This window comes from Hydra viridissima, unplaced genomic scaffold (assembly GCF_058129835.1).
Source record: "Hydra viridissima isolate aposymbiotic clone 2 unplaced genomic scaffold, HvirCarnegie_v1 scaffold_2, whole genome shotgun sequence".
Taxonomy (NCBI): Eukaryota; Metazoa; Cnidaria; class Hydrozoa; order Anthoathecata; family Hydridae; genus Hydra; species Hydra viridissima.
The window spans coordinates 21,135,251-21,153,978 of NW_028324301.1; the positions used below are offsets into that span (position 1 = coordinate 21,135,251).

At 27.5% G+C, this 18,728-nt stretch overlaps 1 protein-coding gene across 1 annotated transcript; it reads left to right on the forward strand.

Annotated features, from left to right (window-relative positions):
- Positions 1–3,750: 3,750 nt before the first annotated feature.
- Positions 3,751–17,293, forward strand: LOC145187714 (pleiotropic regulator 1-like). The gene is made up of 13 exons (XM_090078889.1): positions 3,751–3,868; positions 5,142–5,248; positions 5,809–5,936; positions 7,153–7,246; positions 7,447–7,651; positions 8,873–8,965; positions 9,094–9,243; positions 9,327–9,428; positions 9,597–9,689; positions 9,841–9,959; positions 15,447–15,586; positions 16,502–16,695; positions 17,137–17,293. The coding sequence occupies exons 1-13, from the start codon at positions 3,848–3,850 to the stop codon at positions 17,194–17,196; spliced, it is 1,506 nt and encodes a 501-aa protein (XP_089935015.1). The 5' UTR covers positions 3,751–3,847; the 3' UTR covers positions 17,197–17,293.
- The last annotated feature ends 1,435 nt before the right edge of the window (positions 17,294–18,728 follow it).

The following is an 18,728-nucleotide window of genomic DNA, read 5'->3' on the forward strand; positions in this document are numbered from 1 at the left end:
TGTTCTAATAGTGATTATTATCACAGTTATTTGCATGAGGTAAACACTTGTCACGTCTGACAATTAACATTAAGGCAGAAAAAGTGGCGAAATAGCCCCGGTCTACCCTATATTGATTTTCATGGATAGATTTTAAATCTTTGAAACCTTCATAGAATTTTTTGTTTTTTGGTCGAAGTTTTTCAGAAACAAACAACTTTTTTTTCCATCATAAAAGCTCCCTAACATAGGTAAAATAATAATTAAAACTATCATATTTACATTGTAAGATGTACACACACATACACACACACACACACACTAACACACACACAAAGTAATGGAGGTAAAGAATGAAGCTGTGCGTATCTTTTTAGATAGATAGGACAGTGAGCTTTAGAACAGATTTTTGGACATAAGAAAAAAATCTGTTTTTAGGTTGTTCGGAAGGGTGTTCCAAGAAAAAAATATACTGGTAGTTAATGGAATTAACTAGTTTAGTTGTCTTTTAAAGTGGGATAGGTAAGTAGTTATAAATGACTGATCTTAGGTTCATACGTTATCCTAATAATGTGATAACTAGTATGTTAAGAGCTATGATATTCTTGAAAAGTAAATATAATGACAAATGCTAACCAATTACACTGCAATATGCCTTGCATTAGAGGTGCAATATAATTAATTGCCAAAATTTGAATAACTAAAAAAAAAAATTATATCAGAGGTTCTTGTTCTAAAAATATGGAGTAAATTATAAATCTCATATTTTTTCTAAATTTTAAAGTGATTTTTTAGGAGAATTATGGAGAATTTTTAAAGTGACTCCATATTTCTTCTAGAAAATTTACGCAATTAAATTTAATTGATACTTAGAAATATGTTTCAACTTTCAAAACTTGCCCACAGTCTCATATTACACCATAAACAAAAGAATATTTATTTTGTACAATTTAGTTTTAAAGCTAAAAATAGCCTAAAGCTGTTTTTCATTTGTAATTTTTTTTCATTTTGTTAAATAGAGTTATAGATAAAAATAGAGTTTTAGATAAAAATGGACTCCATCATAACAAAAGTTAATTTTTCTGCGTGTTGAACAACGTGATTTAAAATTTGGATTTTGTTTAAAACTTATAGAATTAAATAGAATCTTTTTTTATTTGATAAAAATAGAGAACATTTATTTTTTATATGATAAACGTTACTAAGAGAGTTTTAATTTGTCAACCAAATCTAAATTTTGTCTGACGACTAAAATATTGCTTTTAATGTTTCATCCGAATATTTAACTTCAAATAGGTGAAGACCACTGAAAAAGTTTAACCTGCGAAAATGCAGCACCAAAAACAACTTGAGAAAGTTCCTTCCAATGAAGCTCATCATGTTTTAAATGCCAACATTTTTGTATTCAAGAATATTAAAATTTTCATTCACCTTAATACGTGTGTCACTATATACAATATTCATTATTTGCTAAAGAAATCTTGGTATGACATGTATGAGATGCATATTTGACGTTGATTAACTATTATTAAGGAGCGCTTAATTTTTATTAAATAACGAATATGATCTTGACTAATAATTTTCGAATCAAAAAAGATACAAAACTTTTCTTTAAAATTAGATTTTTTGAGTTTAAATCAATAAAATGTTAATAATAATAATAATAATAATGATAATAATAACAATAATAATAATAATAATAATAATAATAATAATAATAATAATAATAATAATAATAATAATAATAATAATAATAATAATAATAATAATAATAATAATAATAATAATAATAATAATAATAATAATAATAATAATAATAGTAATAGTAATAAAAATAATAGTAATAATAATATTAATAATAGTAATAATAATAATAATAGTAATAATAATGATAATAATAGTAATAATAATAATAATAGTAATAGTAATAAAAATAATAGTAATAATAATAAAAATAATAATAATAATGATAACAATAACAAGGAATAAACAAAAAATTGTAAAATGTCCTTCATAAATAAATTTTTTTGCAATAAGATTGATGTGCACAAGAAATTTTCAAACTACCAATAGATTGAGTTTAACAACTATTTCCACATTTCTTTGAATCAAAATTTCTTTACACAAATAATTTTGATAAATTTTGAACTAGACAAATTAATTTTGAAATAGACAAAATCTCAAACAAATTTTAGATGCTTTCATCATCAGTATCAGAAAATAAAAACGTGTAGCAATGAGAGAGGAAGAAAGAGAGAAAAGTCTATGCATTGCCCCAATAACTACTGCATGGTCTCATTATTCAAAGAGGATTCACTAGCTAATACGGTTGTATTCTAAGGCGATTTTTTTGTACACATGTTCCTTAGATAGCACTTTTCACTTTTTAAAATTTTCAAGAGGAACTTGTCAGCGCATTTTAGATATTAAAAGTTTAGTTAAAAGGAATTGATGAAAAATGCGCAAAAGATTTCTTTTGTATAATTACCAACATTAAAAGTATTTGAATGAAAAAAAATTCAAAAAATAAATACAAATCGCCCTTTATTCATTGAAAAATCAAGTGGTATATCTTATTTTATTGTTTTTGCTTTTTTTTAATGACACAATTACTTTATTTTAAACCAGAATCAACTATAATAGACTCAGATGAAATTGTCCAGTCAAAGAAAGTAATTTTTTATGTGTTAAAAAAACAAGCTAAATTAAAAATATCCTACTAAACTATTAACTAAAGAAAGGTGTTTCATAAATTTTAGGGAAGTTGTTTTTTAATAGTACTTTACTTTTTTTATTAATATGCCTAGTAATTCATTTCTGATCTCTGTGTAAGTGATTAATAAAGTGGATGTAAGGAGGACTGCGATTTTTGGACGTTGGAATTGTATAGACATTTCTCTAATTCGATTGCGCAACTAATTTCTCAGCTTGAAAAAGAGGTCAGTAAGGACAAAAATGTAAACAAATGTAAAAAAATAGCGGCAAACTATTTTTTCTTTTTCAAAATTTTGGTAGCTAAAAATATTATTTTTTAGCTGGTCGTTTATTATTTTTAAAGTTTTATATTCTTCAAGCAAGCTTCTGTAACTTTCATGACATACTTCTATTTTTTTTTCTATGATTGTTCTTTCGGATGATAAAAGTTTACAATTTTCACAATCTACGTTTTTGGTAGAATCGATTATTGTATGAGTTTCAGTATCAATATTAGTTGTAAACTCTGGATATTTCAACATTTTGCATGGAGATTTTCTAGGTAACTTATCTTGTGGTGTCTTGAATGAAAAAGTGCTAGGAACTTCATTCCATGATTTTAAAGTTTTTTTACCGCATCCTGAACTAACTTTTATTTCCTTAGGCCTAAAATGAAATTCACACACTTTAGTATGTTTCATTACTTCAAATTTATCGGCACCTCCTTTACGTTTATATTTAAATATTTCGCTACACCAAGCTCTGTAAACATCAAGTTTTTTTTTTCTTAATTGGGAAAGAAAATAGAGCAATGTTAGTCTTTTCCATATTGTTATTATAAAACGAACTTTCGTACAGTGGAATACAGCAATACATCCCTCTTCCACCTTTTTTCACTTCGTTTAGTCTGAAAATGCTTGAGTTGGAATGAGACATCTTTTGGAGCGAAATTATATTTTTAATTTTATAATTTCGATAAAGAGTTTTTATCTGTTTACATTTTTGTCCTTACTGGCCTCTTTTTCAGGCTGAGAAATTAGTTGCGCAATCGAGTTAGAGAAATGTCTAGTGCCGTTAGTTTCATTGCGCGCAAAAACACTAATAAAATTTAAAGATAAAAAAATTTCACGAACGTCAGTTTTTTAGATTTGTTCGGTTCTTGTTTATTTGTAAAATGGCAGCTGCTGCAGTGGAGGTAATGTTTCTTTTTTTTCACTTCACTTTTTATATTGCTTCGGTAGTATGCTAAAACCAGCAGTATTTTATCATAAAAATGTGTAAAAATTAACACAGAAAAATTCTTGACTTCTCAGACATTTACATATCTATATACTGCAACAAGTAATTATATTCTTTTGTCGTCTAAGACCGACTTTGGGTTAGATAGCAAAACAATTCCAATAACGGCTCCTACTAGACTAAGAGAGAGTATAAAAGCTATTTTTTAAAACACTTCAAAATATCTTATTAGCTGATACAAGTGAAAAAATAAAACAGTAGAGTGTAATTCTTTAAGAAGTACTAATTTATTATGCTTTGTTTTCTATGTGTATGTTTCCCATATTATAGATTATTATTGATATTTACAGTAGACATTAAAAAATCAGTATGTACCTTAACCAAATTCAGTTATCATAGGAATATTAATTGCATATTTTCTCTGTAGCCTGCTTTGTTTTGACAATAACAAATATGGAAAAATGATTTATTTAGATAAATTCTTCTATGACTTTATCCATTCATGCAGACTGTGCTACCTATAGCCTCCCCTCATCTCTTCCCTTAATCCAGACAGTGATTTTTTATTCAAACTTCAGAAACAAGTTAATGTGTGAATAGTTATAATATTACTGCTTGAAAATTGTGATTAAAATTAATTTTAAAAAAGTATAGTTTTTAATTGTTAAACTTTAAAAGCATTGAAGTGTAAAGTAATATAAGCATCAGCCTAAATTATTTCCAGCTGCCAATTGTAAGTGATTATTTACAGCCAATTTATCAAGATAATAGTGAAAAGTACTCCCTGTATAAGAGATATAAGACCTATAAGGTATATTAGGTGTTTCTTGTTAGAGTCATTTTATCTGTTATTAAAGTTCTATAATTCAAAATATTAAAGCTATTCTGCATTTTTTGAAAAATATTCCAAGATTCTATAACAAATTGTTTATGGGTGAAACAAATGTATTTATGTAAGATAGTAAATAGGTAAAGTTAAATTGAACCTAAAGTATACTATCTCAAGATCTCAAACACAAATCTTCTAATGCTATATCTGTATTATAAAATATTCCAAATGCCAACCTGCTTTTTCCTTTCTGGTTTTTTAGCTATCATGCTCAGATATGTCTTTTGTATTAGTTTAGTATAAATATACATTTATTTTGACTTATATGCAGTTTTTTAAGTTTGTGTGGACATTAGAAATAAGTAAACTTCAAGATGTCAATGTTTTTGTTTTTAAACAGGAAATAACAAAACATTCAGTTCACACACTTGTCTTTCGTTCAATTAAGCGAACACATGACTTGTTCTTAGCTGACCATGCCTTAGCTGTTCCACAAGACAAAAAAGCGTAAATAATTATTTTATTATGTTATTGATACTGTTGTGTTGACATATTTGTAATTTTATTTGTCTTTCTTTAATACTATTTATTTTTTGCATTTTTAGTAAAAATATAGAAAGCATATTTCTAAATAAATTAGCATTTAGTTGTATACTGTGTTAAAATGCTACATATTTCCAACATGTATCACATCTTGCATATTTAGGAGTGTCTTGTTTGTTAATCACTATTTTTCAGCTATTACTGTATAGATTAGAGAAAAAAAACCTATATTCTTAGTATGTAAAAATTTAAGTATGAAATCCTTTAAGTATGAAATTTTACAAAGAATATATTATTATGAATAAAGTAGCCAATTGAGCTATAGTAAATTTGTTGTTTAAAGAATTTACCAAAAATTCATATTCACTTTATAGTGTTTTGTGTTTTTGCTGCCTGTCTTGTGGTACCTACTAGTTTTTCTTGCCATGTAGAGTACCACATGCTATGATTGGGAGCACTGTGTGCAATACTGCTATGAAACTATTTTAGATATAACTATCATGAAAATACCACAAATAATTTAGAGATGAAGTGAGAAGAAAACTCAAAATCCAAGCTGAATATTCTCATTTAAAAGGGAAACATGTCGTTACTCAACATCAAGCTATTCAGCAGCCCCAACATTATACATTGTCAATTGAAAATAATAAAGGTAAGAGTAATCCTGTTAATATATATAGCGCTCAATATATTTACCACTCAACATATTTATCACTTAATATATTAGTTCATATTAATTAAAAAGATTTCAGCTGGTCATTTAAAATAACTATTAATCTAATTGTATTCTCCTTGTCTCGATTTGTAATTTAATCTATTGGATTTATAAAAACTTATCGATTTAAAAATTTGTAAATTAATCTCAAAAGTAGAAACAGTGGACAGTTGATTTGATAGTTTTCAGCTTGTTATGATATATGTATATATCATAATTATGTTATTTATGATAAATAACTTTATGATATAAGATAAATCACCTTTCAAGTTACCTAAAATCAAAATTAAAAATCTGTGTTGCACAATTATCAACAGTTGAATAAATAAAAATTAGTTTGTTATTAACATGTTTATCAATAAATAAGCTGATTTTAATTTTAAAGTTAGAAACACTGTTAATTCCAATGTGTAGTAAAGCATCATGTAAAACAAGTTAATTTGCTGTATTTTATATTCTCAATTATTAAATTTGTTGTCTAAGCTTAAAACTTATATAGTATCAATTTTGAACCCTGAAATGTTGGTGTGAGCATTAAAAAAAAATTTTTGATTTATACTTTAAATTTTTGTCAGTTTTAGAAGGTTAATACACAAGAAGGTGTGACATCAGTTTTAGAGGGCTTGATATATCAGTGAATTTAGTAAAAACTCTCAAAATTTTTAACAATCAAACTATGTTTTATTTTAAAATAATTTTTAACTCTCTCGATATCATACTGACAAATATGTATGTATGTATGTATGTATGTATGTATGTATGTATGTATGTATGTATGTATGTATGTATGTATGTATGTATGTATGTATGTATGTATGTATGTATGTATCTTTATATGTATGTATCTATGTATGTATGTATCTATGTATCTATGTATCTATGTATGTATCTATGTATGTATAATTTATTTTGACATTTTAAATATTGTTTGATTTTTTTATAAAAAATTTTTTTAAAAATTTGAAAAAAAAAAATTTTTTTAATGGTTTTAATTTTAGTGATAGTATATTACTAAAGTTTTATAATAAATAAGTTAAAGTTTTATAATAAATAAGTTATGGTCAATAGAAAAATTATCAAAAAAATAAAAAGTCCTCCTTTTATTTTTTTAATCCTTATTTTTTTCTTCATGACATTTATTTTTCTAATCAAGGTGTAAGCTTGACAGAAGATTTACCAGCATATCAAAGGAATCCTTCGGAGTTAGGTGTAAATCAAGCTTTGAGTCTTTACAATTCTGAAAAAATGTAAAATGTTTGCATATTAATTTTTCATATTAATTTTTTACAATTGATTAATTTGTTAGTAAATTCATAGATGTTTCTTTCTTCATATTCTCTTATTGTAATTCTTCTTGATTTTGTATAACATGGTAGTTAGTTTTATACCTTTAATATGTTTTTTTCTTTTATTTCTTTTTTTTTTTTTTTTTTATTAAATGATTCAGATCAGAAGATAATAAATATGCAGCTGGAATTCAAGATATTACAAATAAAGCACTTTCTTCAGGAGGTTTGGAGCGGATTGCTCCTCCCAAACGTGCTCTTGCTACAACTGGTGAGAGTAAAGTTCCATTTTCTCATGGAATGGTTGCTCGGAAAGCTACCACTATGCCTAAACCTAATTGGCATGCTCCATGGAAACTTATGAGAGTAAGCAATTTTTTGTCTTTCAATAATTTTAAAACTTCACTATTCCATTGTTAGACTTGTAAATTGCTTCCTTATTTAATTAAAACCTTAATTAAAAAAAAATTTACCCACAAAGAGTTTTTCAGAATGTATTACATACTCTTTTCTATATCCAGATTAATTTTTTTAATGCTCTTTATCCACAACATCATATCTTACATTTTTGAATATTTCAAATCAGTTTCTGCCTGACCATGTAACATTTCTTGGCCAAGAAACAGTTCTATTGTTGTATCTTCTCAAAGACATACTCTTTGATATTTTATGCGTTCCTTGGTCTTCTATTACTGTCTCATCTTCAGCATTTGATGCTTTTGTTAAAGCTCTTTTACTTTGTGACATTTTTTTCCTTATTTTTTGAGCCATCAAATCTTTATTTTGAATGTGTTTTTGAAGGACTTGAACAAGCACTACTTTGATATAATCTTTACAAATTTCTAAGGCAGTTATTGACAGTATGATAATCAAAATGAAGTAAAGAAAATAATTAGCTGTTAGTGTTTTTCCAACGCTTACAAGAACTGTGCTAAATGTTGCTGCTGCAATCAAATCATTGAATATTTTTTCATAATTTGAACTTTCCTCCATGCTTTTTCTAAAGATATTTTTCTGCTATCTTTATTTTTCAGTTAATTTATTTTGAAGTTTAACATTTTCTCCCTAAACAAACTGAGGTTATAAAAGTTATAAACCAAAATAATGCAAAGTATTTTAAAAACATTCTGCTTTCATTAATAATTTAAATCTTCTATTGTGTAATAGCACAATTTTTGCCATCAAACAATATGAAGTTATTTAAAATGATTTCTTTTGAATTTTAGTGGTTTCTTTTGAATTGACTTTTGAATTTTTTTTATATATGTATAAGTATGTGTATATGTATATATGTATATATGTATATATGTATATATATATATATATATATATATATATATATATATATATATATATATATATATATATATATATACACACACACACACACACACACACACACATTTATATATAATTAAAAATCAAAGGCAAATATAAATTTTTTTCCTTTATAACATTAAAGTTTAAAGAGTTTTTAGATAAAAGTTCAAATAAACTAATTTCAATAATTTAAAAAATAAAAAATCTTTTTTTTGTTTTTTTTTTGTTTTTGTTTTTGTTTTTTTAATGTGTTTTCCATAAAATTAGGTTGTAAGTGGACACACAGGTTGGGTTAGATGTGTAGCTGTGGAACCTGCAAACCAGTGGTTTTGTACTGGTTCAGCTGATAGAACAATAAAAGTAAATGTTTAAATTTATGTGATTAACACACACACGCGCGCGCGTGCACACACACATATACACACACACAATAATGTTCTTAGAAGCTTGATTGATAAATAATACTTTCTCTTGGTTGTTATTAATAGATATGGGACCTTGCTACAAGTAAATTAAAGCTTTCATTAACAGGACATATCAGTACTGTGCGTGGAGTTGCTGTGAGTGCTCGTCATCCATATTTATTCTCATGTGGTGAAGATAAGATGGTGAAATGTTGGGATCTAGAGTACAACAAGGTATTTATCAGTACCCTTTAAAAATTTTTCTTCTTCAACATCAACTTCAGAGCAATTAAAAAATTTGTCTCTTGTTTTTGAAGGTTACCCGTCATTATCATGGCCATTTAAGTGCAGTATATTCACTTAGTTTACACCCTACAATTGATGTCCTTGTAACTGCTGGAAGGGATGCTACTGCAAGGGTATTTTTTTTAACATGCTTAAATTTTTTGCTCGTTAAATGAAAATATGGGTTAGGTAGTTAACTAGAATGCCACATTTTGTTATTTTTTACCACATGTTTTCCACACCTTGTTGTCTTTTACCACATGTTTTTTAAACTTAACTATTTTTTACCACATGTTTTTTAGATTTGGGATATGCGAACAAAAACTTGTGTCCATACACTTGTTGGGCATACAAATACTGTTGCAGATGTCAAATGTCAGGGTGTTGAACCTCAAGTAATTAACTTTAATAAACTTTAATTTTAAGACTTTTTGTTTTTATTTACAAAAAGTTAAAAAGTTTGTTGTTTTTTTTGTTAGTTTTGTTTTTTTTTAATATTTTTATATATTTTTTTTATTGTTTTATAAAAATATCAACACTTTTCAGGTCATAACTGGAAGTCATGATTGTACAATAAGATACTGGGATGTTGCTTCTGGCAAATCAATAACTACTTTAACTAATCATAAAAAGAGTATCAGATCGATTGTCCTTCATCCAACTCAGTATGTCTGTAGCTTAGTTGTTTTTTTTTATTTTTTATAACAGAAACATTTAATTCATCATTTTCACCCTAACTATGGATGCTTTAGAACATTCATACCTGTTGGTAAAAGTAATGGTTTGCATATGCTTTTTATAAGAAAGAAAGAGATATTTAAGCGTCTTGTAAAAGTATAAAAATATCACTTCACTTTATTATCAGCATAAAAAGCCTAATTGAAAGGTCAAACAATGGTTAATTTAGACTAAAGTATATAAATAGTGATAGCATCTTTTCTAAAAACATTCCCATGCATCATACAAATGCCTGTAGTTGTCTATAGATAGCTTGAAACTCATTCCAACAATTGACTTAAAGAGGTATCTGAATGTGGCTCAGTATCTGGAGACATTATTGTTGGAGATATTTATTTATCATGACTTTTTGATCTTTCTTACTAATTTTGGCTGGTTTTTAAAATTTTATTGTTTTTTCTCTATCATCAAATTAGCCAGTCATTTGCAAAATTGATATACTCCAAAAAATCAAACACAAAACAAAAAAGTGGAGATATTTGATAAAATATTTTACTTCCTTATTTGAAGTTACCTTTAAAATATAAATTTAGTTATAATTCAATTAAGTTCTTTAACACTCAAATTTAAAAATATTTAAAAAGTGTAGTTAATCAATTTTGCTTGTGAAAGGCTTCACTCTCACAAATTGAAGCTTATGATTTTTATTATAAGTATAATTACTTATACTGTTTGAGCCTTTTCACCTGCATCTCAAGTCATATTTTTAAATACTTAAAGTTGCATTATCCTGTTTCAGATTTTTAGTATTGCATATTAAAACTTTTTGGAAAAATAGACAATCCAAATTTCATTGGATATTTTCTGAGTAATCACGAGAGAAAAGTGTGATCATCAAAGTGTTTTTAACATTTTCTATACTTTTTGAGGTTGCCGATTACATTATTGTATTAGTTACACTTATTTGAAGAACTTTTTGAAGCAATTTTCAACCAAATCAAACAATTGGTCAGTTTTTCTTACAACCTAAAAAAAAAAGACATAAAAGTTACTAGGTAAAAAATACAAAAATCAGGTTATAAGAAATAATACAAATGATAGGCAGAAATTTTGTAAACTCTGCTGCAAAAAATACATAAGAAAACAAAATTGATTTTAATTAAACAAAATATATGCATTGTGTTATGGCTGTTCAATACTTAATTTGCATTTTTTAAAAATAATTTATAGAATTGCTTCATGATACTGCACACTGCAACAATTTTAGTTAAAAATCTTTTTTAGTTTCAAAATTTGATTTTATTTAGATTAGGTTTAAAGTTTTTAAAATAGTTTTTCACTTTGGGTTTTTTGATTTTTTTTTTTTTTTCTTTTTGTTCTTTAAAGACAGTGGGAGAGAATTAGCGAAAAATAGGGTCGAACCCGGACAAAAATGGTATAAAGCTGAAATTTTGCAGAGAGAAAGAAGACAGTGTCTGGATGAGCGTAAAAAAAAGCCCCGTTGATTGTGCTACGGGAACATTCCTTTTGGGGCAATTTGGGGTACAAAAAAGGGGCAATTTTGACAGCACCAAAATATCATAAACTTTATATCGTTGGATCGAAAATTTTATGCTGATCAATATTTATATAAGAACTATTACTTGAAAAAAATTATTTTTTAAGTTATTTACGTTTGAAAAGTGTAAAATCGTTAAAATGTTATGTTTTTTGTTTTCAAAACATAATAATATAACTTTTGTCTGTGCGCAATTTTAAATGGGAAAAAATTAGAAAATAATATATTCTTTTAAAATAACTTTAAGACTTGAATGCAAATTTCTTTAAAATTAGATGTCCGATATCTTACTTTTCTTAAAACAAATCATCAAGTAAATTTCTCTCGTTTTCAATTTCATCACTTGAATCTTCTTCAATTTCAAAATCCTAAAAATGCAAAATATTTGTTTTCCAAAAAAAACAAAAATATTTAAAGAAGATTATGTGGATATTTAAAAAATAAAATTTACCGTTTTATTACTGCAGTCTTGCCTATGACAGCCACCATACACACATGCATTTTAATACGTTTTTCCTGCAAGAACACATATTAGTTCCGCACATATTTCTTGACGAAGTTTTACAATAGCAGCGAATCACTTTTAATATATTGGGTGGTGCCACATCTTTGTCTGTTGGTATTAGAAGAAGGCAACCATTATCTAACTTCCATGCTCATTCTTTAGGATCCAAGTTGAAAGATTCATCTAGCATTTTCCATTCAACAACTTGTAGATGAACTCTAAGACCATGAAAATAAGCAGCACGGTATGTGGGTGGTCACTTTTCTGGCTTAATAATTCCTTCAAAAACCATTTGTTTATATTTTAAATACCTAAGAAAAATACTATGAAAATATGACACTTTCTAAATCTAAATGAGTGACTTAAATCCACAAAATTATAACTAAACTTTCAAATAACAACCGCATTTTCCTTAACGAAGTTTCTGCATTTCCACCAAAAAGTTCAATGAAAGCCCTTACTGCAGATTCTCCAACTTCTTTTTTAGTTGCCCAGTAATCCGAAATAATTTCAGATACTGATTGTATATTATTGGATTTTTGCAGTAATTTTAAAAAACTAGGTTTTCCTTTTCCCAGTATTGAAGATGTCGAGTCACATCCTGACCATACGTGAACAAATAACAGATGTTCTTTAAAATCTATTACTCGAGATTGAGCGTCTTTAATACTCTAGAGTTTTTTCTTTCTTTCTTGATAAAAAAAAATCTCATTTAATTCATCTTTCCAACGATACGTTAGCATAACTGCTATATCAGTATCATCAGCAACAACAATGCATGGTGAAATTTCCTTTGCAACTTCCAACGATTTAGTGACAATTTTCGTGTCAGCATCCCCTTTGCAAATATATACTTCATATCCATCTCGTTTAAGGTAATCTGACAAAAGTAAAATTAATTGTGCCTTGTTGTGTGAATTCGATAGAAAAAAATCTTGTGAGTACGGAACCTGATTATTTTCTCTTATAACAAGATTTTGGGAAGAACCTTTGCATTTTCTTCTGATGTGTTCACTAGATTTAATTGAAGATTTCTTATCATAACCATCAAATATAATATAAGTGGTGGCATAATTTTGTCTTACATAGCTGATGTAGGTCTCAACAATTTCTACAAACCTCATACCTTTGTTCCAAAGAACTCTGTGGGGTAAGGAACCTCCATCAAGGACATATTTGCAAAAGTGACATTTGTACTTGGTTTAATTTCGTCGTCAGGAAGAATCACTTTGCGCAAAGATGATTTGTTTGCTTTCAGCATTAGGTTATTTTTAAATAATGGGTGTGGGAGATGAGTAAGCTCATAATCAAAATATAGTTCAACATCATCCTCTCTTTCTGCAATTGCTGCAAGTCTATTAAAAAGGAGTGTTGGATCGACACAACAATCAGTTTGTTTGTCTAGTTTTACGCTATTGGTCAAAACATCTAAAGAAAAAAATGTATTCTTCTTTTTAAACTTTGCTTCATTAAACTTGAGAAATATTTGTAGACGAACACCTATGCTCTCAGCCTCGTCACAATTGACAAGATCTTCACCATTGACTGATACAAGACCCGTAGATAATGAATTTAGATTTCTATCGACAGTATTGAATGGATTTCTTACAGAAAACCAGTCATAAAACAACTCACAATGTTCATAATCACATACTAATCTTTTAATACCCATTTCTTTATTGCTTTCCGTAACTCCGATGTCAAATCCAGATAATTTATGCATTGCTTCATGAACACTTGCAGAATAACAGATGCTAATTGTCCATAGGTTGCGTACATTTTCATCATCTTCTACCTCTAGTTAAACCACCATTGCATTTTATAGACCGCATCAGGGTCTGCTCTATTACAAGATCAGAAGATAGACCAGCCCAATACCTTTCAGATCGGCGGACTGCGTGACGACCATCTAAAAATTGTTGATGTAACCATGGATTCGTTTCTGAAAGGTATTGCATTTCTTGCAAATAAAACCTGGAGCACTTGGCATAGTTTGAATGCCCTGATGCAGCAAATAAGTTTAGCATTTTTGAGATTGTTTGAAGATGCAAGTACCAGTTACAAGTTCTCTCTGCAACTAAAAATTCCTTTATGATAGTAATATAGTACATGTACAAGATCCATTATTTTTTTTTTTCAAATGTAAAAACTTTTACTACACGTAACGTTTAACTTGTAAGTTTTACTTTTCCATATAATAGTTTCAATATAATAAGATACAACCTTTTTTCGGAGTAAAACTTAATTATCCATTCATACAAAATGTTTCATTGAAAACTTTTTTTATGAAAACAAAAGAAATGATTAAGTTTTTCGCAGTAAAAATTTTCTTTTGAAAACAAAAAATCGAATGAAGCTTTGCGTGGCATTCACTTTTAACACTTTTACACTTTTTAAACGTAAATAACTTAAAAAGATAATTGCTTTCAAGTCATAGTTCTTATATAAATATTGATTAGCATAAAATTCTCAATTCAACGATATATAATTAATGATATTTTGGTGTTGTCAAAATTAGCCTATTTTTTGCCCCAATTTGCCCCAAAAGGGATGTTCCCGTAGCGCAATCAACGGGGCTTTTTTTTACGCTCATCCAGAGACTGTCTACTTCCTCTGTGCAAAGTTTCAGCTTTATACTATTTTTGTCCGGGTCAACTCGCAATTCTCTCCTACTAATAAGTAAAAAAAAAAACACATCTAAAATTTCATTTTTGAAAGTTTTATACTTTATGCCTTTTGGTTGTAAGCCCACACAGTTTAGTTTCACAAGAAATTTTAAAAGATGAATTTATATAGTAAAAAGGGAAACTAAGAATAAAAGCCATCTCTGAAAACAGAGTTTGGTTTTAATCTTTAATTTTACTGTGTTATTGTTGTAAAAATATTCAGTTGAAATTATGAGTCATAATAATACAACTAATAAATTTTTATGTTTTTTTTTTTGCGTGTCTGTATTATTCAACAATTTTAGCTCTTTTTAATTGAGTAATTTTAATGCGCTATTTAAACAAAAAACTAAAAGCATGATTGATCCAATTGCCATTTTGAAGATATCCTTGATCAAGTAATGCACAAGAAAATCATCAGCAAAATAATGCTTCCATATGCCAGTTGAAAAAATATATCAGGATGATTATGACTGCAAAATTGGTCACAAGATTGTTTTAGTTAAATAAACCAAAATCAACAACTAATGATAAAAGCTAATTACCATAAAAAAACTAAATCAATATTTTTAACAGTAAACTATAAATCTAAAAATTTATAAAAAGGGTGTAACAATTTTTAAATAATGTAGTAATTTTGTGAAATATGGCTCTACAGCCCTTTTTCTTCCCAAGTAAATATTTCTAACTTCTTTTTATAAAGTTTCTTAAAACGCATCAAAATGTTTTTTTTAAACTGCTCTAGATATACGATGGCTTCAGCATCTGCTGACAACATAAAACAATGGAAGTTTCCTGAGGGTAACTTTATCCAGAATCTTGGAGGTCATAACGCAGTTCTTAACTGTATGACTGTAAACTCTGATAATGTATTGGTCTCTGGTGGTGAGTAAATAATTGTTTTATTATCAATTTGTTTTTTGCAGACGTTTTTTTTTTAATCTTAAGAATTTAAAATGTTAAAAAAGGAAAATTCTTTAAGTCACCTGAAAAGTCACCTAAAAAGGGCTATGAAAGTGTTATAAATGTAAGAAATAATTAAATTTTTCTACACTTTCGAAACCAAAACGAATTTTCAATTAAAAAAAATTAAATAAGTCTTTTTAAGAAAATGTTTAGTATGCTGCATAATTCTCAAAAGGTTCTAATATTCACAATACAAATGCTCTTTGGTTAGGAATTTGTCAAGCAACTCTTCCTCCAGCCACTTTTTTTTTTAAACATTTATGTAAAGATGAACATTAAAAAAATGTTAATAAATAAAGTACAAGAAAGAAATAATGTACAAACAAATAACAACACAAAATACAAATCATATAAAATTTATGAAGGGGGTGTGAAAAAATGGCAAAAGTTTTGGGTTTTTATAGAATTTTGGCAAAATTTGAGAATACAAAATCTCACTAAGTAACCAATATCAAAATGTTTGACCTGGCTGAACATGTCTGATTAGGCCACTGGTTTAGTCTAAGTGTTGTCTCAAATGACTGAACTGAAGATCTTAAAACAAATTCTACAACAAAGTGGCAGAAACAAGAGTGCTTTTACTGGAAAGGTTTCAGAAAAAAACACATCTTTTTTCTGAATTTTTTATTTAGGCCAATTGTATTTAAGATAGCAAGAGACAAGAGTACAGACAGTCAAAGTTATTCTTAAGCTACTGGTTTCTAGGACCAAATTTTGAGCCAGAAAATTTTACCCTGTTTAAGGATTGAAATTTTTGCCTGGTCCGAGCAAATATAACTAACGATGATTTTTCTTACTAAAAAAAAAAAGATAAAAACCTGAAATTATTTTTAGGTGATAATGGAAGTATGCATTTTTGGGATTGGAAGACAGGATATAATTTTCAGAGAACGCAGGCGCTTGTGCAACCAGGTTCACTTGATAGTGAAAGCGGTATATTTGCAATGGCATTTGATCAAAGTGGGACTCGGTTGTTGACTTGCGAAGCAGACAAGACAATCAAAGTCTACAAAGAGGATGAGGAAGCTGTAAGTATTTCACATGCTCAACATTTTTTTTTGATAATGGCTTTTGATATTGGATAAAATTGGTCAAGTAATAAAATTATAACCTCTAAAGTTTTTCTTTAGAGATTTATTTTATCGTGTTTTATAGTTTAAAAAAGTACTATCCTGTTCATATTGTTCGCTTTTTTTCAAATTTTTGCTTTATAAAAGATAATATACGTAACAAACTGTAAACGAAAATTATAAGCCAAAAAAAAAAATCCTCTGGGAGTTTGATTGTTAGTTTGTTTCTTTAGAGTTCTTTACATTTTACATTTAATAAATTGTTATACGTACCCCCTCTATATTTATTTTATTTATTTTCAATCTTTCACAAAATAGATTTTAGCGGTATTTTAATTGCTGATTTGTTAAAAAATCTTATTTTTGTAAATTAATTAGAAAATTTGTATATTTATTTAGACAGAGGAATCACATCCTATTAACTGGAGACCTGATATCATTAAAAGGAAGAAATACTGAGTGATAAAAAAAAAAAACAATGTAAACGAAATACGATTTAAAGATAGTAGGAGCTGGGTTGTTAAATTAAAATCTATTTAACAAGTTTTTTTATTGTTATTGTTGTTTTGCCATTGTTGCACTCCGCTGTACTTTTTCTATAAACTTTACAAAACTTCACTCTATCAAATTGTTTACAGAAAATTAAAATTCCCAATCTTTCCATGTTTGCTATAACTCAATTTTGAAAATGGTTTTATAAGGAGACTCCCTCCTCTTTCTCTGTTTTTTAAAATGACAAACGAAAAAAAAATACTAATAAAAGTTCTATGAAGAACGTTATTAAAATCATTCTATAAACAAAAGATAACAAAATTAATTGAAAATGGTAACTTTTGTCATGGTTACCACACCAAAATAGATAAGTTTGCTAAAGCAGTTTGTCGGAATTATCTTATGAAGAAATAGTGCTGATTATCTGAATTTTTCTTTGAGGATTTATAATAGATCGCTCAGTGATTTGAGTGAGACATTTTTTTGTTTGTTTGTTTGTTTGTTTAAAATCACTATACTGTGTACTGAATTAGCAGAAATGAGTCAGTGAAATATCATAAGAAGTTAAGGCTCATTTTTTATGAACAAAAATACTTCTATAAATATTTCCTGAAAGTTTATTGCATAATGTTCGGGTGCTGAGATATTCCGGACAGCAACATGAAAATTAAAAATGTTAAAATCAAAGAAAGAAAACAGAAAGCTTTTACATTTATAAAAAACATATAAAGTTAAAAACTTCATAATTTAAAAACTTTCAAATTTTCCAGTTTTTAGTTTTACTGTGTTTTTTTTATCCCATTAAAGCACAAAAGCTTTGTCTCTTTATATAACGACAGTCGTAATATTTTGTAGTTATGTTCTTTACCTCCATTTATGGCTAATAACCCAGGAACCATTAAGAGTTTTTCAAATACAAGGATAGATGACTTCATTCTAATGTTGAATGCAGCTTCAGCATTATAGAAACCGATTTCTAAGACAGTAATGACAGTTTGATTTTTGGCCACGTTCCCATATCGAATGTTTAAACTTTCGTTGTTATTTTGTTGTAATTGTTTCGTTTTTGTTGTTGTTTCGTTGTCTAACCATGAAAACACTTTTCCAATTTGTTATCTTTAGTAAAACCTAAATACAAAAGCCTTATTCTCACAGTTATATGGCCAATCCTGGCCCACATGTGACTTTGATTTTGTTTTTATCAATACATCACACTGTTTTCTCCTTTGAGGCAGTATTCGCGATAGTTGCTTGTTTTTGATAAAGCTACATGAAAAATTTTTACTGTCTTTTTTTGATTGTGCTAGGCTAGCAATATTTTGCATAATTACAACACAAAAGTGGTTTTACAACTTGTCATGGAAAACGTTATCGGCAAGTTACTAAAACTCAAATATCTTTAAAAATATTAATTTAATAGGTCTAGTTTATGCTAAGGGCTGTTTTATAAAAACTATTAGCCTGATATTTGTTATTGATAATAAAACTTGAACACATAA

Bases quoted from the DNA above. Each gene is read 5' to 3' on its own strand.
- LOC145187714 (XM_090078889.1), top strand. From the start codon at position 3,848: ATGGCAGCTGCTGCAGTGGAG. The intron at 5,249-5,808 runs GTAAATAATTAT...CAAATAATTTAG, and splicing joins GTTCCACAAGACAAAAAAGC to AGATGAAGTGAGAAGAAAAC. The intron at 9,960-15,446 runs GTATGTCTGTAG...AAACTGCTCTAG, and splicing joins ATTGTCCTTCATCCAACTCA to ATATACGATGGCTTCAGCAT.